This window comes from Podarcis bocagei (assembly GCF_964188305.1).
Source record: "Podarcis bocagei genome assembly, chromosome: 9".
NCBI classification, from domain to species: Eukaryota; Metazoa; Chordata; class Lepidosauria; order Squamata; family Lacertidae; genus Podarcis; species Podarcis bocagei.
Window position 1 is genome coordinate 79,207,461 of NC_138134.1, and position 22,487 is coordinate 79,229,947.

The 22,487-nt window shown below is 42.9% G+C and overlaps 1 protein-coding gene across 13 annotated transcripts in view; it reads left to right on the plus strand.

Moving 5' to 3' along the window:
- ZNF638 (zinc finger protein 638) overlaps positions 1 to 22,487 on the plus strand; it is a 118,899-nt gene that overhangs the window by 67,638 nt on the left and 28,774 nt on the right. For 11 of the 13 annotated variants that reach the window (XM_081206865.1, XM_081206872.1, XM_081206873.1 and 8 more), the window contains 4 exons: positions 18,576 to 18,871; positions 20,101 to 20,390; positions 20,905 to 21,051; positions 21,574 to 21,705. In XM_081206865.1, coding sequence (XP_081062991.1) covers positions 18,576 to 18,871; positions 20,101 to 20,390; positions 20,905 to 21,051; positions 21,574 to 21,705 — 865 coding nt within the window. Of the gene's footprint in view, positions 1 to 10,810; positions 12,372 to 16,063; positions 16,126 to 17,033; positions 17,070 to 18,575; positions 18,872 to 20,100; positions 20,391 to 20,904; positions 21,052 to 21,573; positions 21,706 to 22,487 lie in introns of all 13 variants that reach the window. The other 2 variants (XM_081206867.1, XM_081206868.1) reach the window with 1 other exon arrangement.

Consider the following 22,487-nt stretch of genomic DNA (forward strand, 5'->3'; position numbering starts at 1 on the left):
GAAGAAACAGATCTACTGATGATGCTATTTCCATCGCCGTCCATACTGTATTGAGTCATCTAGAACGACAGGGAACCTACGCAAGGCTGTTGTTTGTGGACTACAGTTCTGCCTTCAATACAATTCTGCCAGACAGGTTATTTCTTAAAATGACCAACTTGGGTATACATCAGAAGATCTGTCTGTGGGTAAGGAGTTTCCTGACTGATAGGCCGCAGACAGTGAGAATGGGACCTTACTATTCTTCTACTCTAGTATTAAGCACAGGAGCCCCTCAGGGATGCGTGCTAAGTCCCTTTCTCTATTCTCTGTACACATTTGATTGCACCCCACTGTATAAGTCCAACACAATCATCAAATTTGCGGATGATACAACAGTGGTGGGGCTCATCAGTGAGAACGATGAGACTGCTTATAGGAAAGAAATACAGGGGTTAATTCAATGGTGTAAAGAAAATAATCTTATGCTTAACACCAAAAAAACCAAAGAACTCATAATTGACTTTAGGAGAAAGAAAAGTGTATTGTTACCATTGCACATAAATGGCGAGGAAGTGGAGAGGGTTGGTAGTTTTAAATACCTGGGCATTTATATCTCGGAGGACCTCTCATGGACTGCAAATGTTAATATGGTTGTGAGGAAGGTGCAGGGGAGGTTGTATTTCCTGAGAATGCTCAGGGGACTGAATCTATCCCAGCACCTACTCCTGTCCTATTATCATAGTACCATCGAGAGTGTCCTAACCTATAGTATATTATCGTGGTATGGGAGCAGCTCTGAAACGGATAAAAAAGCTTTACAGCGAACAATTAAAATTGCCCAGAACGTTATTGGGCTCCGACTACCAACCCTGGATGAGATCTTCACGTCTCGCATCTTGAAGAAGTCACATAATATTCTGAGAGATCCCACCCACCCTGCTCACAACTTCTTTGAACTATTGCCTTCGGGCAGAAGATATAGGACAATGAAAACACGAACCACACGCCTTCTGCATAGTTTCTATCCAAGAGCTCTGATTGCACTAAATAATGATCTCAGGGCCAGTTGCAAGGTTTAGTAAGTAGGGAGTGGAAGGAATGAGATAGGTTTTAGGTTATGTTATGTTTTTAATAGGTCATGCTATATTCTGGATTATGTTATGTTTTATAGATTATGTCTAAATAGGATGAGAGTTCGGAGATACGTGCAAATGTATATGTGAACCCGGTCTTTGGGTGGGTGTTTGATTTTCGTTGTTGTGTATACTGTGTATATACGGACAATGACAATAAATTTATCTAAATCTAAATCTATCTAAATCTAAAATTCGACCCAACAAGGAAAGCTTCAGATTTGACCATATTTCTAAATTCTTTTTGATATCCACCCAGCATTTTTCATAGTTATCTTTAAATAAATTCCCATTTTTGGATGTCATAGTAATCCCCAAGTATTTCACCTTCTTAACCACCGTTAAACCTGTCTCATTCTGAAACCTCTCTTTCTCAATCGTTGTTAAGTTTTTCTCAAGGACTTTAGTTTTTAACTTATTCAGCTTAAATCCTGCCACATGACCAAATTCTTGGATCAATTCTAATACTCTTTTAGTACTAGATTCTGGCTCCTGTAACTTCAATACTAAGTCATCTGCGAAGGCTTTCAATTTGTATTGTTTAGCTCCGACCTTTATACCCTTGATCAAATGGTCCCTTCTAATCATATTTAACAAAACCTCCAGGACCGAAATAAAGAGCAATGGGGAAATTGGGCAACCTTGTCGTGTCCCTTTCTCAATCTTAAATTCCTCTGTCACCACGTTGTTAACTATTAGTTTAGCCTTTTGTTCTGAGTAAATTGCACTTATACCATTTTCAAACCCTTGACCGACCCCCATCCCCTGAAGATTTTTCTTCATAAAACTCCAAGAAATATTATCAAAGGCTTTCTCAGCATCCACAAAGATTAAAACTGCTTTAGTGTTAATGTCCTCTTGCAACTTCTCCAAAATGTTGATTATATTCCTCGTGTTATCAGACAAGTGCCTGCCTGGGAGAAAGCCAGCTTGGTCCTTATGTATCTCTTCCCCTAATACTTTTTTTAGCCTTTTAGCCAAAATGTCAGCAAATATTTTGTAATCCACATTTAACAGGGATATGGGTCGGTAGTTCTTAAGTTGTGTCTTTTCAGACTCAGTTTTCGGTATAAGTGTAATATATGCTTCTTTCCACGACTCTGGCGCTTTTTCCCCCTCCAGAATTTCATTGCAAACCTCCTTTAGTGGTTGAATAATCCAGTCCTTCAAAGTTCTATAGTATTTTGAGGTTAATCCATCCGGCCCTGGAGATTTTCCCAACTGCATACTCTGAATGGCACCTTCTACCTCCTGTTCTGTAATTTTATAGTTCAACATTATCTTATTTTCTTGGGAAATTTTTTGCAATCCATTTGTTTTCAAAAACTGGTCTATGTCAAATTCTTTCTGAGGCCCTTGTGTATATACCGTATTTTTCGCTCTATAGGACGCACTTTTTCCCCTTCAAAAATGAAGGGGAAATGTGTGTGCGTCCTATGGAGCGAAGAAGCCATAGCCCCGTGACCCTCTCCCGGCTGGAGAGGTGGCGCGCGGCTATGGCAGGAGCCTCTTTAGCCGCACACCACTTCTCCAGCTGGGAGAGGGTCGCGGGGGGCTTCTTTAGCTAAACAAGCCCCCCGAGACCCTCTCCCGGCTGGAGAGGTGACGCGCGACTATGGCAGAAGTCTCTTTAGCCGCGCACCACCTCTCCAGCCGGGAGAGCGCGCGCGCGGCTAAAGAAGCTCCTGCCGTAGTCGTGCGTCACCTCTCCAGCTGGGAGAGGGTCGCGGGGGGCTGCTTTAGCCGCGCGTGCGCTCTCCCAGCTGGAGAGGTGACGCGCGACTATGGCAGAAGTCTCTTTAGCCGCGCACCACCTCTCCAGCCGGGAGAGCGCGCGCGTGGCTAAAGAGGCTCCTGCCGTAGTCGCGCGTCACCTCTCCAGCTGGGAGAGGGTCGCGGGGGGCTGCTTTAGCCGCGCGCGCGCTCTCCCAGCTGGAGAGGTGACGCGCGACTATGGCAGATGTCTCTTTAGCCGCGCACCACCTCTCCAGCGGGTAGAGCGCGCGCACGGCTAAAGCAGCCCCCCACGACCCTCTCCCAGCTGGAGAGGTGACGCGCGACTACGGCAGGAGCCTCTATAGCTGCGTGTCACCTCTCCAGCCTGGGGAGCGCACGGGGGGGGGGCTATGGCAGGAGCCTCTCCGCTGCGCGTATTTCCCCGCTCCCCGACCTGCTCTTTGGGGCTGGTGGTGGGCTTCCCCCTGCCAGCCCCAAAGAGCAGGTCGAAAGGAACCTGAAGCCTGGAGAGCGAGAGGGGTCGGTGGGCACCGACCCCTTTCGCTCTCCAGGCTTCCAAGGTAGCCGCCTGTAGGCGACTGAACGCACCTTAAACGCCACCTTGTTTTAGAGGGGGGAAACAAGAGGGGGGAAATTCTCCCCCTCTCTGCGCAGCGTCTCCTGCCGCTTCGCTGAAGGGGTGCTGGGCAGAGAGGGGGAGAATTTTTTTTTTCTTGTTTTCCCCCCTCTAAAACAAGGTGCGTCCTATTGTCCGGTGCGTCCTATAGAGCGAAAAATACGGTAATTGTTTGAAATACCTCTGGAAACATTTTCTAATTTCCACTGGATTCTGAATGTTCTTTCCATCCACCTCCAAATTAACAATAGTATTTAACTTTTGTCTTTTTTCATCTGCCAAGCTAATAGTTTTCCACATTTATTTGCCGATTCAAAAGTTCTTTGTCTCATTTGTTTAATTTTCCATTCAATTTCCTGATTCATCATCTTCATGTATTGCACTTGATATAACTTTATTTCTCTCAGAATCTTTGTGAATTGGGTTTCACTCTCAGTTTCTTCTCGCCCTCTATTATTTTTCCCAATTTTTTTTCTTTTTTCTGATTTTGAGCTCTCTTCTTTAATGAATTCTGTTGGATCAGAAACCCCCTCATAACTGCTTTACTTGCGTCCCAGATTACCCTTTTTTCCACAGTAGTGTTCAAGTTTATCTCAAAATAGTCTCTCAGAGCTTTTTGGGCCTTTTTAATAATCTCTTGATCTCTAAACAAGGTGTCATCCTCCATCTGAAGGAACCGATTGGTGTTAGTTTCATCTCCATTTTCACGGCGTTATGGTCGGAGCACGTCTTAGGGCAGATCTGTACCTTTCGAATCTTAGGTCCCAGTCCTCTCTTTATCCAGATTTGGTCAATTCTTGTCCATGTCTTTTGGGCTTCAGAAAAGAAGGTTCCCTCTCTGCCCAAGGGATTCCTAATTCTCCAAATATCAATCAAATCCATATTGACAGTCAATTCAAAAAGTTTTTGGTAGTCTACCATCTTTAGTAACTACCTGTCTCTGCGACTTGTCCATGTTTGTGGATACCACTCCATTCATATCTCCCATCAAAATAATGTTATACTCCATATAATCCAACAAAGTCTCATGCAGCTTCTTGTAAAATTCAGATTTCCCCTCATTCGGTGCATATATTCCTACTATCAAAAAATTTTCTCCTTGTGTTTTAATTTCAATTGCTATAATTCTTCCTTGTTCATCTTTAAAGACAAATTTCGGTGATAGGCTCTCTTTTGCTTAAATAACTACTCCTCGCTTTTTAACCATGTCCGATGAAATAAATTCTTGGCCCAATCTCTTATTAATCAGTATTTTTCTGTGTAGCCTTATCACATGTGTTTCCTGTAGGCAAATTAGGTCCAATTGTTCCTTTTTCAATACGTGAAAAACTTTTTTCCTTTTCTCCGGGGAATTAAGTCCATGAATATTCCAACTTAATAGTTGCAGAGACATAGTGTATTTATATTATTTTTCCTCCAACTGCTCCCAATAAGTCCTCTTGTTCTGACGGTGGTATCACTTTCTCTAGCTTGTCCAATCCCAAAGGTGGTGGTACCTTGTCTAATGTCCCTGGTCGTAAGGCTTTTGGCTCTTTTTCTCCTCCTTTTTGCAGGTCTTCTTCGTGATCTCTCAGAAATTTTTCTTTCTCCTCCACTGATCTTATTTTGAATTTTTTACCTTTAAAGGTAAAAGATAAACCTTGGGGGAATTCCCACCTGAAGATGGTTCTATTACCTTTCAACAGGGTCACCAAATCTCTGTAATTAGACCTAAGGTCCAAAAGATGTTTCGGTATATCCTTAAATATCTCCACTCTTCATTCGTGTATTATCAAAGTATTCTGGTAATGCAGGCTCAATATTTTATCTCTCTCCTCTTTTGATCGAAGGGTGATCAAACAGTCTCTCACCCTGTTCTTTCTCCCTCCTCTTCCAAGTCTGAAAGCATTTATTATCTTAAAGTCTTGCTTATCGTCCAGTTTCCAAAAGTCTGCAAATTCCTGTGTCAAAAAGTCACTTAGATTGTCTTTCTCAAGTTCAGGTACCGCCCTGACCCTCAAATTGGTTTGTTTCTCCTTCAATTCGATCATAGACAAAAGTGCCTGGTGGGCCACAAGCTGTGCCTGGTGGTCTCCAAGCTGCTTACATATCGGTGTTCTCTTTTCCTCTGCAGCCACTGCTTTTTCTTTTGCTTCCTCAGCTGTCTTTTGATTTAATGCAGATTCTTGCAGCAATTTTTCAATAGATTCTGTGTTTGAGTTTACCTTCTGCCCCAAATTATTAATGCTTATAGTGTTCTGGTCAATTTTATTTGTCGCTTCAGTAACTTGCTTGCTTAATTTATCTAAGGTTTCATAAATTTTACTTAAAACTGAAGTAAATCCTTCTTCCGTCATACCTTTTGCTCCCGCTTGTGCCGGGTCTTCCCCTTGTGGAACAGGAGGGCCAGATGCAGATGCTCTGCGCTGTTGCAGTGCTGCGCTGGTCTGTTGGACTCTAACTCCCACAGTCAGGCTTGTTTTGCAGTGGAAAGTTCCCTTGCTAGTTGAAGGTGGAAAATTCCCCAACCAATTGTAACAATTCAGTGATCCTCTAGGGGGACACAGTAACAATCAGTAATGATACAATAAATTATCCTCCAGGGTCCCCCTGCAGCTAATTTAATAACAGTTTCTAGTCCAATGTATCTCACATGCAGAGTTGGCTATCAAAAAGTTAAATAGTGTCTGTAAATAGTGCAGTTCTCAGAGCAACAGTTCTATTAGTCTTGGCAATCCGTTCCCAGGGATTGAGTGGTGGTCTTCAAAAAAATGGCATCTTCCAGTGCTACTTCCACACCTGCCTGGTTATATGTTCCTGAAGCACATGTCCTTTTGCCTTCCGTGTAGACCAGGAGAAGGAGCCTTACCATGGCTCTTCATCTGAGACGTGCAGAGCAAAACAAAATGTTAGTCACCTGGTGAACTTGAGGCTAGACAGGAAGCCAGAGTTCATGCCCTCTTTGGCAGATCTTGAGCCTGGAGGAAACCTTGGGCGTTCTTTGCTTGCCAGATCCTGGCTGACCTCTCACTGTGACGGAGGTGGTCCAGATTGTCAAACGATGTTCATTGTCAATGTAACTTACTGAATTGAACTTCTTTAGAATTGGTCAACATTTGATCCTTGCGGTAACTAGGTTTTGCCTTGAGCACCTGTGATCCCTTCGCTAGCCGTGTTACATTCATACAGATACCTTCCCAGATTTCTAGTGCCGTAGTGGGATATAATACAGGTAGAAATCTTGGGTTTACAGAATAAAGAAAGATATTTCTGTGTGTGCGGTCTGAGCATGTCCTCTCTCGGTGAGTTCACACGGTGAAAGAGAATGAACAAAGCAGGAAAATTAACTTCCTTCCAGGTGGCCAACTGAGTCTCGAATACAATTCTGTGGTCTCAACCCTTTTGTGTGTTATCTAGTCTTAAGCTTGCTAGTTATATTTGACTGCAACTTCCCACACTTAATTTCATTGGTTCATTTCATGAAATGTATACACTGCTTGATTGTGAAAGAAAGCCACAAAGTGGTTTACAAAAAATATAAAACAATAAAATTGTTTATTAAAAAACCACTCATGTAAAACATTCAGAAAACTAAAATCACCCTAAAATTAAAAAACATATTAAAACATGTTTCAGCATCACTTTAAATATTGGGCAGGCTTGTCTAAACAAAAGCTGGTGCCCAAAGGGATGCAGTGAAGGCACCTGCCTTATACCAATCATGCTATTCATAGTTCAGTAGGTGGAAGCGATCGCCGTGTGGGAACTGAAAGATAGCAATGGGCTTTTAAAGGCAGCAGGGAAAGGCAGAGAATGAGTTCCCTTCTTTCCCTGGAACTGTGCTAAATGATGCTGTGCCTCTTCTGGTCTTAAAAGTTGAAAATAGACATCGCTAGATAAAAGAGGCAAGAGGTCATTCACAAGCAACAAAAAGACCTGTATGCTTTTCTCAGTGATGATAGCCCTCTGGGTGCAGAAATGCATCTTTGATTTGATTGTTTTGTATGTCTTTAAATGGCCCTAATGCTTTAAATGGCCTTTAAAAGTCCTCAAACTGCATATTTTCAGACAACAAAATCTTGTCTTAAAATGCATTTGGCCCGCTTCAAAGGAGAGCGTAATTCATAGGATTTGATCGCCATCTTCCAATATCTAAAGGGCTTTCACATGGAAAATGGAGCACGCTTGCTTTTTGCTGCTCTGGAGAGTAGGACCCAAAACAATTGCTTCAAGTTACAAGAGAGGAGATTCTGAATTAACATCAGGAAGAACTTTCTGGCGGTAAGCGCTGTGGAACGGAATTCCTCAGAAAGTAATGGACTCTCCTTCCTGGGAGGTTCTTAAGCAGAGGCTGCTTGGGCACCTATCGGGGATTCATTAATTGAGATTACTGCATTGAAGGGGGTTGGACTAGATGACCCTCAAATGTCCCTTCCAACTCTACAATTCTGTAATTCTATGCTGTGTGTGGGAATGGAGTATCCTAAAACTAGTTTAGAACACTGAACAGAAAGCACTGCAGTGTTTTATTGTGTGTCCCCTTGGAAAATCCAACAAGTAACTGCTACATGTTTCTTTAAAAAGTCTTGTTTCTGAGCTGGGGTTGATGCTGCGACTATGGTGGATATTTGAAGATCTTCTAAGCCATGAATTTATGGTGGACTTCATTAAACTGAATAGTACTGCTAATTTAGGCCATGAGGTGGTAGCAAAATCGTGTCACTCTCATCACAATACTGCACAGGTCTAGAGGTGAATTTGCCCCTGCTCTGCATTCTTAAGCAGACTAACCCAATTCTCACATCCCTGACTGAAACACAGATTGAAACATACTTATATACCGTATTTTTTGCACCATAACACTCACTTTTTTCCTCCTAAAAAGTAAGGGGAAATGTCTGTGCGTGTTATGGAGGGAATGCCTACGGGTGGCATGCCTACGGATTTTCCTCCTCTAAAAACTATGTGCGTGTTATAGAGCGAAAAATACGGTACTTCAGATTTTGCATTTATCTGAATTTTATGGTGCAGTACTTGGCTTAAAATACTAAAACACATATAATAATAGTTTGGGATAGTATTAGTATTATTCACTGGTATTACCCAAAGGTCTCCAAGCATCTTAAAGGTAAAGGTAAAGGTACCCCTGTCCGTACGGGCCAGTCTTGACAGACTCTAGGGTTGTGCCCTCATCTCACTCTATAGGCCGGGAGCCAGCGCTGTCCGCAGACACTTCCGGGTCATGTGGCCAGCGTGATAAGCTGCATCTTGCGAGCCAGCGCAGCACACGGAACGCCGTTTACCTTCCCGTTGGTAAGCGGTCCCTATTTATCTACTTGCACCCGGGGGTGCTTTCGAACTGCTAGGTTGGCAGGCGCTGGGACCGAATGACGGGAGCGCACCCCGCTGCAGGGATTCGAACTGCTGACCATGCAATCGGCAAGTCCTAGGCGCTGAGGTTTTACCCACAGTGCCACCCGCGTCCAAGCATCTTAGAACACATTAAAAAATGTAAAATATGTTTAGAAATGGATACGTTGAGATAAAACACGTTGGGTTATTGCATTGGACTAGGATGGGAGGACCGAGATTAGTGCTGCTGTTCCTCCATGAAGCGCAATGGGTGGCCCTGGTCCAGTGTCTCTCTCGCTGCTTAACCCTCCTCACCAGCTTTCTTTGAGGAGAATTGAAGGGGAAGAACAAAGGAGACCACTTTGAGCTCCTTGTGGGGAATGCCAGATAGAGGTGCAGCTCTTGATTCCTTAGATAAATAAGCACACATTGCTGGGGGGTGTTGCACTGCTCTCAGCTAGGTGGTTATTTGTTTTGCTTTAAAATGGTATGAATGAGTTTAGCAAAAATGTTGCAGGGGCTGAACATTTGGAGCGACAACTACTTTTGCTTCACAGAAAACTAGAAAATTTAGTTTCCTTTCCCCAGAGAATGTATGAAGTATTTATTAACTTTGCACAAATAGAAATGGGTTTATCAACTTTTACATGTTTGTTCCTCAACTGTGTTGGTGTATTTTCCGATTCATCAGTTTCTTTCATTAGATGCAGAAGCTGGAAGAATTTTGTGTGTGAAGTAAACTGTTTTCTCATGGATTTTTATGGGCCTTCACATTTCTGTTTAATGCCTGTTCGAAAACATTAACTGCTTGTAACATGCGCAGCAACTCTATGGGGCTGAGGTGTCTTTGGGTCCCTTCGAAATCTGTTGGGAGGGGGCCAGGCCTCCTGAATGTTGGGGTGGAGGAGGCAAAGCGCGAAGCCAAATGGGGTGCGGCTTCAGTGGCAGGCTCCTCCTGAGTGAGAGAGAGGAGGAATTGCTAGCCATTGAAGCCGCACTGCACTGGGCTTCCCACTGGGCCCCTCCTGGCGACGCGACTTTGCATGTGTAACGCGTGTCACGTGCATGACCTCACATGAGCATGATGCGTTCTGAGTGCACAATGTCACACACGCGCTGGGCCACCTCGATCTTGGGCACAAGTTGACACCTCTGGTGTGTAACACGTCCGGTCTAAGAAAGAAAAGGTTTTGGGACCTATTAAGGCTAGAATCTCCTGATGGAAGGCTATGAAATTATATTGGATAGCAGTGGTAGGTAAACCTTCAGAAGAATTGTCTAAAGACTGATATGTCACTAATATAGGAGATTACTGAGACTGGTGGCAGTTTGACAACTTACTTAATATGGGTCCTGCCAGGGGGATGGACCAGGTGGTCTGTTAATGCCCTTTCCGTGTTACTCTCCTGTGATTTCCCCCTGCCCACATAGTATCTTTAAGTAATTTCTGTGTTGAAATGGTTGAAGCCATTTAGTTGGGAAATTGTATGTAGCTCTTGCCACAAAGTTTCAAACATCCTCTAGTTTTGTTAGTTGAGGAGGTCACATAAATAGTGGTTGTAGCACATCTTCATTGTCAAATACATTGTTTTATAGGACAATCCTTTACCTAATTACTTGGAAGTAAGTCACATTGAATTGAATGGAACTTTCTGCCCAGTAACTCTGCATATCGTCGTAGTGCAAATTATTTTCTTTCTAATGGCCTGATTAAATTACACTTGATATGTGGCTAGAATGCATTAAAATCACATGGGTTTTCAATTGAAAATGCTTGTTTGCATGGTTGGTTTAGAGTGGGATATAAAGCCTTTTAAATTCAAAAGTTGTACTGTGTTGAAACACATATGAAAGTGAGTAAAACCCCCAACCCCTTTGCTAAAACAATTTGTTATTGAGAAAAAAACGAAACTGTTGTGTTTTCCAAACAATTTACTTACAGGCAGTAGAACCATTTTAGAAAGTAGGTTAAAAATAAATGTAATCTAATTTTTGTGTGTTTAACTTTCAGCTTTGTGGTGTTCTTGGAAAATTTTGCACCTTTTGTGAATTCTCTGAACCTTGGCATTGCCGGCCCACTTCTGTTGGGCCCTTCTCCTCCTCCTCCTCCTTTGCAGCTTGCTCAGATTAAGACACAGTTGGCTTTTCACCAGTTGAACTCGGTAGCTTCAACCCATTCTATAGCATCTTACGCTTTGTTAAATGAAGCATTTCTGAAAATTGCCATGTTTAACCCTAGAGGAAACATGCCTCCAAGGCCAAGGGGACCCAATGTACCTGGTCCAATGCCGCGTGGCCCTTTTCTGGGGCCAGGACCGGGACCTAGACCGGATGGTCTTCAAAGGCCACACCCGTCTGCTCCTCCCAGAATGCCTCAAAGGGTCATGGAACCAGAAATGAGGGCAAGATTCCCAAGGCCAAATGTTCAGGTCACGCAACATGGAATGGATCCTAGACAAGAGCGGCACCAGAGGGAAGAGGGATGTGCTACTCACTGGGACAATCCATTTCCGCCTGTAAATAGTGGCCAGATCACTTCAGGAAAGTTTGCACAACAAGCCACACGTATCCAGAACCGTTATACAACCGAGAGTGCTTCCAGCATCTTAGCAAGCTTTGGCTTATCTAATGAAGACTTGGAGGAACTTAGTCGGTATCCGGATGATCAGCTGACACCAGAAAACATGCCTTTAATTTTGAGGGACATCCGAATGCGCAAAATGACTCATCAGTTACCAAGTTTACCTTCTGAAGGCAGAGAAAAGGAAATGTTTCACAGTGACGATGGTCATGGTACCATGCTGAAGAGCAAGGTAATTGATTACGGGCATGAAAGCAAGTATGAATATACTGAAACTCCTCTTGATGTCAAAGTCTACAATTCTGATGCATCAACTGAGGGGAACATGAAAGGATTTCCAGCACAGCAGACGACTCTTATGTCTTCAGCGCCCTCTGGTGTAACCAGTAGTCAAATGAATGCGGTAGAAGAGCTGATACGAAAGATGGGATTCCAGAGAAGCACATCAAGTACGCAGTCCTTTTTCCCCATGGATGCTTCCAACAAAGGGCCAGGGCTAGGCCTCCCTCCAGCAGGAGCCGGGATGCCTCCAGCAGCACCGCCCATGATGCCTCCCGTGGTACCATCCATGTCTGGGATGCCAGCATTGCCTGGGATGCCTCCTGTTGCCCCGCAGACTTTGCCTCCGCCAACTGTTCCTCAGCCCATGATGCCGCCTGTGAACCAACCACCTCCAACTATGAACCAGCCGCCGCCACCTTTTGCACCTGAGATGCATGATAGGATTCACCATGAACCCAGGGCTCATCCTTCTGATGTTCCACCTGGACCTGCCAGTGGCCAGAAGAAAATCCATGAGAAACCTCAGCATCCTATTGAGTCTGCTTTTGGCGTGGTGAAAGCCTCTTGGTTTCCAGTTTTTTCACAGGCAGATGCCCAGAAGCTGAAGAGATTGCCAACTCCGTCGATGATGAATGATTACTATGCTGCATCTCCAAGAATATTTCCACATGTGTGTTCTCTGTGTAATGTAGAATGTAGACATTTGAAGGTGAGTCACTCCCCACCCTCACGATTACATACATTTGTACACAACATGTTCTATGTACTGGGTTTAATTGACTTCTGGATATCTGTAGATTTTATTCCCATAAGATGTCCAACAATCAAGAAGCTTGGGAATAAATACTGCGTGTGTCTGATTTGCACAATGTGACTGGCTATTTCTGCAGGTTTCACCTGTAAAAGCTGCCTTATGATAGACATGTTCTCATTTGGCTTTGGATTCCCTGTTCCCTCTACTGCTTCCTCTGTCTATAATTAAACTTGCTTTTGTAGCTTCTGGGATCAAAGGAAGTTGGGCTTAAAGTAGACAGTGGATTAAGGTTGCAGTCCAGTCAGAAAGCATTTATTATAGTCTTAGAATGTAGCATAAGGATGATAGAACAAAATAAGTTATACAGAAGCATTAGTTAAATTTTCTTAGCTGATGCATCTAACTACTTGTTTGACCCTTGATACCTTAAGTTCAAATAGTAGTAGTAGTAGTAGTAACAACAACAACAACAACAACAACAACAACAACAACAACAACAACAACAACAACAATTTATTATTTATACCTTGCCCATCTGGCTGGGCTTCCCCAGCCACTCTGGGTGGCTTGCAAAAGAATATTAAAATACTATAATACATCAAACATTAAAAGCTTCCCAAACAGGGCTGTAAGGTTTGAAAGCTTCAGGTTAACACAACTACATTTAAGTTGTCTTGGGCTGCAGTCCTGTACATGCTTACCTGAGATTATCTCCCAATTAACTTGGCACAAATTGTTCTTGAATAGGCCTGGATAAAAGTTTAAAGAGGAATCTAGCAGTATGGGCAGAGCTCCTGAGTTGACTACACATTGCCCATGAGGAATCGTTCACTGTGAGAAGGAAAGCCCAGCTAGATTTAGAAAAAGAAGACAATGGGATTCAGAGCAAGTTCCTTTCTGTCTCATTGAAATCACAAGTCTTAAGTTATTAATAATGCTACAGATTGATTTCACTGGACCTAAGTGAGACTTCCTTGCTCTGGATCCAACCCAGGGATTTCCTGCAGCTTTGAGAATTTCAGTGACCATAATCTCTGTATGAAATATTATCCTCCATACCAAAGAAGATACTCTCACGAATGTCTGATAGTCTCTTTTCCTGACAGAGAACCAAATGACAGGGTGGGAGAGGAGAGCCAAATATCATTTACAAGTATGGGATTCTGACAATAGTTTCTTTGTGGGCGGGGGATCACCCCACAACACAGAGAATATTAGTCAGACAAAGTGAGATATGTACAGTATTGATTTGACTTTGATTTCCAAACATCTTTTTTATTTCGCTTAATTCTGAAATAGATTGCACTAGACATTATAACAAAATTCAGTGTCTTTCTCCGGCTCTTCCCCTCTTGCCCTAAGCATCTCAAGGGCCTAGCATGGGTTGCATTCATTTGTTCCTCCCAACAATCATAAGAAGGCTATAAGTACTTAGTGCAGTGTTTTGCGTTTTCAAATTCCAAAGGATTGAAGGCCGGCCATAGGTAATTTACCGATGTGCAGTTACAGTGGTGCCTCGCAAGACGAAAAGAATCCGTTCTGTGATTCTCTTCGTCTAGCGGTTTTTTCGTCTTGCGAAGCAAGCCCATTGACGGATTAGCGCTTTTAGCCGCTTTTAGCGGCTTATCGGATCAGCTGATTAGCGGCTTAGAAAAAGGGGGGGAGGGGAAAAAACCCGCAGGAACTCGCAAGACATTTTCGTCTTGCGAAGCAAGCCCATAGGAGATTCGTTTTGCGAAGCACCTCCAAAACGGAAAACTCTTTCGTCTAGCGAGTTTTCTGTCTTGCGAGGCATTCGTCTTGCGGGGCACCACTGTACTCAAAAATATGCCCCACTGAGTTAAGAAGGAATGTACTGTTAGTGTGATTATAATTTTGTCCTTGGGGATTACTCAGTTACAGAGTTTTTAAACTTTTCTTCTGTATCAAATTTCTGTTTCTCTTAATGTGCTTCGTGTCCACCTCAAACTGTGTGTTACTATCCCAACCAATTCTAGATTTTTGTTCATAGAATCTTAATCCATTAGCTCAGGCTGTGTAATAAATTGAGTTTTGTAAATTGTGTTTAACTGCACAATAGTGGGGTTCTGAATTATATGCATTGCAGATGTTCATGTCTCCAAGTTTATATTTCTTACTTACTCAAAATCCTTTTAAGGGTGTGAGAGTGCGGAAAATAAGTCATACAATCCTAAAATTGTAGAATGGGAAGGACCATGAGGGACCACCATCTAGTCCAACCCACTGCAGGGCAGTAATCTTTTTGTCCAACGTGGGACTCGAACCCATGACCCTGAGATTAAGAGTCTCCTGCTCTATTGACTCTGGATCAGTCTTTGCAGATGCCTAAAAACAGAATAAATACTGCAATATGGGAATTGGTTTGGGACAGAAAAACTCTGTACGAAATAAATAATTTTGTTGCCTGTTGCTTACTCTACACACTAAGCAGAACGTGAGTGTAATTTATTCAATGTTTTTCTATTCTCTTGCATTCTGCATACAAGTTAGTTGTTTACTGAATTGTTTAGGTTTCAGAACATGAATTTTAGCCTCTTTTTAATATTTAATGGAATAATATAATAATGTTCTATGGGCAGCAAAGGACTTCTGAAGCAGGAGGGTTTGTGATTCCTGACACAAAAGTTTGGGTTTTAAAAACATTCAGAGAAGGGAGCTTAACAGATGCGAGAGCCCAAAATAATGTTTCCATGTGAACACCACACTTTCAGGTGCTGCTGTTACTAAGATGACTGGTTGCTGTTTACGTTTTAAGGCTTATATTTTGGGGGGACTTCACGGCTCCCAGAAAAAGATAAGCCTTACAGATGTCCGCAGACCACCGTAATGTAGCAGCACAGAATACTTTTATTGCGCAGCACTGCAAACCTTCAAATGCATAGACCATTATTTTTATTATTTCTTATTATTTTTATTTGTATACCACCCTATACCTGCAGGTATGTAGTTTAAAAGGGGGGGGTGTCTTTGCAGCTCTTTATGTTGAAACACTTTTCTTTTACCTCTATTATAAAGATACCGATTGTAGTCAAGCTATATAGGTTGCGATGTCCCCCATTGTTCTTCCCAAGCCGCTGCTGCTGACTTGCCCATGTAGTGCTATCCCAGTTGTCTGTATGGTGACTAATGCTGGGACAAGTGGGCAGAATAGTTCTGCATTGCTCTTTTTTCCAGGAGAATGCATCACAACGCCATGGCAGCTGTATTTGGGTTTGCTTTTCTCTCTCTTCTTTCCCCTCTCTGAGAATTATGGCGTTTCTGTCCATATTTGGATCCTTCCGGGCCAATGTAAAGCAGTACTTGGAAGACCAAAATACCCTAATTCTGTTCTGTATGCAGTTCAGAGGCTATTAATTTGGCAGGTTTGAATTAACACAGAACAGCAACATATTGCATATCTTGACATCAAGACGACACTACACTGTAGATCATCTTGATAGAAGAAATCTTAGGCTTGTCTTATGAGTTTTGGACAACCTGAGTATATAACACAACATGGTTATAAGGGCAAATGAAATCCATGTATACTACCATGAGCTGCATGGAGGAAAGCGGGGGTGTAAATGTCATTCTAATAACAATAATAAAATACTTGTAACTATGATTTATGGCTTTTCCTTCTGTAGGACTGGATTCAGCATCAGAATACTACTGCCCACATTGAGAACTGTCGTCAGCTACGCCAACAGTAAGAATGCCCATTTACTTTGTACATTAATTATATGAAGACGGACTTGATTCTTGTACTTTCCTAAAGGGATACTAATAGTCAATAAAATGATTTCAGTGGGATGTGAATTTCAACCATAATACTCTTAAGCAGTATGTTCTGCTTAATCTGTATGTTGATCTGTTTGTTCTACACTGAAAAGCTCTAAATGCCATGTGCCATTCTGAAATGAGATGAATGGTTTTTCAATTCTAGGGAATTAGGGTTGATCTGAGACGGAATATAGCCACACAACTTTAAGCAGGGTAGTGCATAAAAGGTAGAAGAACCAGTGGGTGGGCACAGGGTCAACACCACCATGATCAGGAAGGGTGAGGAGCATAGAACAAGCCAAGGACTCCAAGGGAGAGGCCCACCATTGGGGCAGTGTGGGAGGGGATGAGCCAAGTTTCAGTGAGGGCAATTACGTGGAAGGATGAAAAGAGAGAAAGAGCAAGGAGGGCGACAGTTCTCTGGGAAGCAGAGCGGTTGGTAAGCAACACGAGGATGAGATGCACAGAGAGAGCGAGAGGGTGGGTGCTTGAGCTGGGATCCAGACATAGGTCTCGCTCTCAGGTACTTCTGGGGTTGGACCTGACTAATAATGTGACTATTTTTTAATTTTGTAATGTGGTCTTTCACTTAATTCAATTGCTGTGTTACATGTTCGCCTTAAAAGCTCCCAAGCAGATTAGGACAACCTCTTAGAATATTTTTTAACACAGAGCCTAACTTGGGAAATTGACACACCTCTGCCAGTACCTGGCAGACATGCAAATCTCACTCTCTGCAGCACAGGAAAGGGAAGGAGGTGCTTCTTAGCAATAGATAACAATGAAAATAATTCAAAAAAACTTCTTGCATTGATAGTTTTATTCTTGAAACAGATTTCCTGACTGGAATCCAGAAGCCCACTCAAAAAGGTAATTTTTCAAATACGACTACTTCCCATAGTACTGATAAGGTGCAGTAATATTTCATCTCCCTTTATCCTAAAGATATTATAATGGATTGAGTTCTCTGTGGTTGGGAGAACGTTGTTTAAATCTTGGAATTGTGGATGTCGCTTTGCATGTTGTCCCAGGGAGATTTTGCAGCTGCTGCTTCTGCTTCTTCACCACCCACCTTTCACACTGATGTCCCAGGGCAGGTTGCAACCACTAAAACACAATATTAAGAACAGTTTAAAACAACTCACAATCACTGGAATAAGATGGGTCCTGAAAATACATATCTCAAATGTCAAAAGGTAAGGTAAAGACATGCATCTTCAGTGTTCATTGCCAGCTGTGTAACGAAGATACCAGATGCTTCTCTGTGGAGATGGAGTTCCACAGTGTAGGGGCTGCCCCAGAGAATGCCCTCTCCTGGACCATCACCACCCTGAGCTTCTGAGGGTGGAGGAACAACCAACTATATAAAACTATATATGAGAGTTACCATAGTTACAGAGCTTATCATGGTTATAGAGCATCATATTTGTTTAAGTATGGCATTGCCTACCTGTTTGGCACTTGAAGGCTTGCATGAGTTTCTCCTGAGCCCAAGGAGTGTTACCAGGGCAGATACCAAAACATTCTGTAGGTGCTGATGCTTTGCGAGAGTTCTCTCACCATGACTGAAATGGTACCACAGTGCAAGTCAGTGTGTCATAACATCAAACTGGGTTGTATCCCATGCAGTTTACTCAGTGTAAATCGGTTGAAATTAATGGATGTGACTAACATAGGTTTATTAATTTTGGTGAATTTACTCTGAGTTGGATACAGCACTTTGTGTGAAAGCTTCATTGCTTGGCTTCTTTCACTCCAGCTTTTCCTTGCTTGCAGGATGTCCCCCTTTCTCCTTTATACTGGGTACCTTGGTTCTTGAATGGCTTGGTTGACGCACAAATCGGCTCCTGAACACTGCAAACTCGGAAGTAAGTGTTCCGGTTTGTGAACATTTTGCCGAAGCCAAACGTCTGACGCAGCTTCCACTTGAGTGCCGGAAGCTCCTGCAGCCAATCGGCAGCTGCGCCTTGGTTTTCTAATGGTTTTGGGAGTCGAATGGACTCCCAGGACGGATTAAGTTTGAGAACCAAGGTACCACTGTATAGGTGTAATAAATCAGGGTAGATTGTTCACATTTCTTTGGCATTCCAGTTGTCTTGATGCAGCCCTGTTTTTCAAATTCACCTTTATTTTCACTCTGTACTACTTGGGGGACGTAGGAGTCTTGTTCTGAGGCTCACTCCTGGTCGTGGAATCCACGAAGCCAAATAACATCTGAATGCACACTTATCCTATTTAATACTGCCCTGTAGTTTTATTTCTTATAAGGAATAAAGTATTTTTTTTAATTAAAACATTTTAAAAACTGTCCAGTTAGATCAGATTTCATATTAAATACAGAATGTTGGGGAAGAACAACCTTTTCTGTTTTTACAGACATGAAAGTGACCGAAAGGAAAACCATTCACCGAGGCGACGCTCTTGCAGTTCTAGTCCCAGACGCTCAAGACGCTCAAGCTCTGGCCATTCCTGGCGCCGCTATCGCTCGCGCTCTAGGAGCCCTGGGCGCCGTAGACCCAGAAGTCGAAGCCCAAGATATCTGCCTGGTCCCCGGTATAGGTCAAGGTCTCCACGACGCCCTCATTTCTTTTCTTCACGCTATCGAAGATCTTACAGCAGAGAAAGAGAAAGAGAAAGAGAAAGAAGATCAAGAAGATCCACCAGATCTCCAGGTAAAATGGAGGCTCCAGCCTGTGCGCCTTCTTAAGCCTTGCAGTGGTCCTGATCTGATCTGCAAAGCCATTTCCATCAAGGCACACCCAGATATGAGGTTAGGTGGGAGGCAGATAAAGATGCAGCTGCAAAAGAACAATTTTTGAAATGTGCTTCCGATTGTTCCTGGACAGGTGTGTGAGAGAGAAAAGCAGGCACAGAGGACACAGATACATAGAGGGTGGCCCCATCATGTCTGGTCTGGTGTTAAGGGAAGGAGAATACAGTGGTACCTCGGGTTAAGTACTTAATTCGTTTTGGAGGTTCGTTCTTAACCTGAAACTGTTCTTAACCTGAAGCACCACTTTAGCTAATGGGGCTTCCTGCTGCTGCCACGCCGCCGGAGCACGATTTCTGTTCTCAGCCTGAAGCAAAGTTCTTAACCCGAGGTATTATTTCTGGGTTAGCAGAGTCTGTAACCTGAAGCGTATGTAACCAGAGCTACCACTGTATTGTGTCATTGGTTATGCCTTCCATTCATTCACTCGAGCTCAGGGGTAACTAAATTGCTACAGTGGTACCTTGGCTTAAGAACAGCTTCATTTGTGAGCAACTTGGATTAAGAACGCTGCAAACCCGGAAGTAGGTGTTTAGGTTTGTGAACTTTGCCTTGGAAGCAGAACATACTCCGCTTTCTGCTGAGTGTGTTCCATTTGTAAATTGAGTCCCCCACTGCTATGGGAAAGCACGCCTTAGTTTAAGAACAGACCATTTATTTTTTTTCAAATTTTATGTTGCATGTACAACACCACAACATACCAACCTTGCTGTTCATGAGACTTAGATCATAGTCCTGTATTTTAGTCCAAGAAGATGGTGCCCATGGTGCCATGAGATTTTGGAGTTTCAACCCAATCGGGGTAGTCAACCTTTTTATACCTACCGCCCACTGATGCACCTTTCTTGATGGTAACATTTCCTTACCGCCCACCAGTGCTCGACGGAAGGAGGATTCAGCTTGTGCCATAGAACCCCCTACCACCCACCTAGAATCATGAAACACCCACTAGTGGGTGGTAGGGACCAGGTTGACAACCCCTGGTATAAATAGTGCCCAGCTCCTTATTTCATTCGCTGCTGCTGCTGTGTGTGCCCTTGCCTTCTTTGTTCACGATCAACAAGTAGCGGCATGCTTTTTCCACGTACACTGGCAAAACAGTGTGTTCAGTATCTCTCCCCCTCCATTCAGGTAAGGACTTGGAAGAAGCGGTGAAATGTTTGGGTCCAAGTTTTGTTGAAGAGTACAACAAACAGAAATCACTGCAAGCGCTCACCCGAGGGTCGGCTTTAAAGGGGATACCGCTTGAGCCAGAGAAGACTCCTGGAAGTGTGAAGAAGACCTCAAGTCATCCTACGGCTCCTCCAAAGTCTTCCAAGAAAGATTTACCTCCTCATGGCTCATCAGATATTGATGTCCCAAACAAAGACGGAGTCGTAGCTGAGGAAACAAATGTTTCTCAACCCATTCCCTGCAGTAAGGTCAGTAAGTCTTCTGTGAAGGTGTTTAGGCTTAACGTGAGGTCTGGATCTGGATTTATGCGGGGTCAGTGCAGGGTCAGAGTTCTGGTGTCCTTGGCTCTCTGGTCCCTAGATGCAGATGGGCTTTTCTCTGTGGGACCAAACGGGAGCTTTTTGCTTATATGGGAGAAAGCTTCCTGCCTCTGATCCAGTCATTAACAATCATGCCTGCCCCTGGGTTTGCAGCCACATCCCATCATCTTTCATACCCCATACTAAATCACGATGAAATATTGAGAAATGACTTTTATTTAGATAGTTTGTGAAGTCATTTCAGTGCTTTTTCAAGAGATGTAATATGCAGGTTTTTTAATCCATTCTTGCATTTCCTGCAATGCTCCTTTAAGTGCATTATACTTTACCTGTTTCTATGTGTCTCTCTGTCTCTCTCTGCCTGCATACATGAGAGCGAGAGAGCAAGCACACAAATCAGTAACTGGTATTAAATTTGCTTGAAATACTGTTTCATTTTCAGTTTTTGACAGACAAAGCCTTGAGTTGTGGTATGATTCTTCGAATATCTGATTTACCAGATGATGGCTATACAGATAACGATATTAAAAAAATTGTTCAGCCCTTTGGAAAAGTTAGTGATATCTTGGTGCTTCGTGCTAGAAATGAGGTAAGTACCTTAAATGCCTAACAGAGTTTCTGCAAAATACCCCATCTTTTCTGTAAGTCACATTAGCTGGGGGTAATCCTAGCACCCAGTATGCTGACCCCAGCGGTCCTACGTATAGCCTCTGGTGTGGTTCACAGCAGCTCTGCACAACTGCTAGTAGTAAGCATGGCACACTGTGCATTCTTTAATCTATAAGCAATGTGCTTATTGATAGATTATTGACTGATTGCTGGAGTAAGGCTAGAATTTTGAAGACATCCCTTGGAGGTGTGCTGAGGTGAGCTGTAGCTAGTCTAAAATTTCTGATTGTAGTAATGGAAAAACCTATTTTAAACCTCACTTTAGAAACTTTAGACTGTTTAGCTACAGCTGTTTTGCAAAACCACTTTAAAAGTTTTCTGTGAACTTTGGCCACTTGGCTCCCATTCTCAATTCTCCTGATGCCCCTTCACTCAAATCTTAAAACCACAATGTAAAAGGTTAGAGCAAGATGTAAATGATGAGACTTTTCCTTTTTGTTAGGCCTTTCTTGAAATGAATTATAAGGAGGCGGTAACAGCAGCTGTCAAATATGGTGAAACATCTCCAGTCTTGGTTAATCGCAGGCATGTGAAAATAAGTGTTGCAGAAAAGTCCAAAGTGGATCCCAGCCTGGTAAGTTTGTGTAATTTAAGGTGCCTTATTTCCACAGCATCTGACAAGGTTTCTTTCCCCACCCCAAGATGGTGTATATGCTGCTTACTTACTTGAAGCATTTATATCCGCCCTTCATTATCAACCTTTTATTATTATTATTTGTACCCTGGCCATCTGACTAGGTTGCCCTACTTACGATTCAGAACATTTTACAGCTGTATAAGAGTTCAGGACAACCAAAATAATAATAACAGCAGCAGGGTTTTTTTATCAAAATACTAATAAAATCAAAAACATTAACTGAATAAAAATAATGAACAAAAATAATGTTAAAAAAAAACTTTAAAATAATGGCATTTAAGTGATAGCTGTGTTAGGTGCCAGGCATGTCTTCTTAGGAGACTGGCTGTTGCATTGTTCATTCTGTTATCACCAGGTTGGGCACTGCTTTACTTTTGGGTGAAGACAGAGGCAAAGTAGGTGTCTGTCACCCAATAGCATTTCTCCGTCTACTTTCCCACTACTTTTTTGTCCTTCCTCTTGCTTCAAGTATAGCCTTTTTTATTAGTTTGCTGTCTCTTGCAATCCTGAGGTACTGCCTCCTGCCATGAAGGCAGATCATGGAGCCATCATGGCTTATGGCCATTGATGGCCTTGTCCTTTGTGAATTTATCTAATCGTCTTTTAAAGCCAATCCAGTTGCTGGCTATCACTGCCCCTTGTTGCAGTGAGTTCAACAATGTGTGTGGCATGAAGAAGGATCTTCTTTTGTCTAGTAGTGTTGGGAGAGAGGGTGAGGG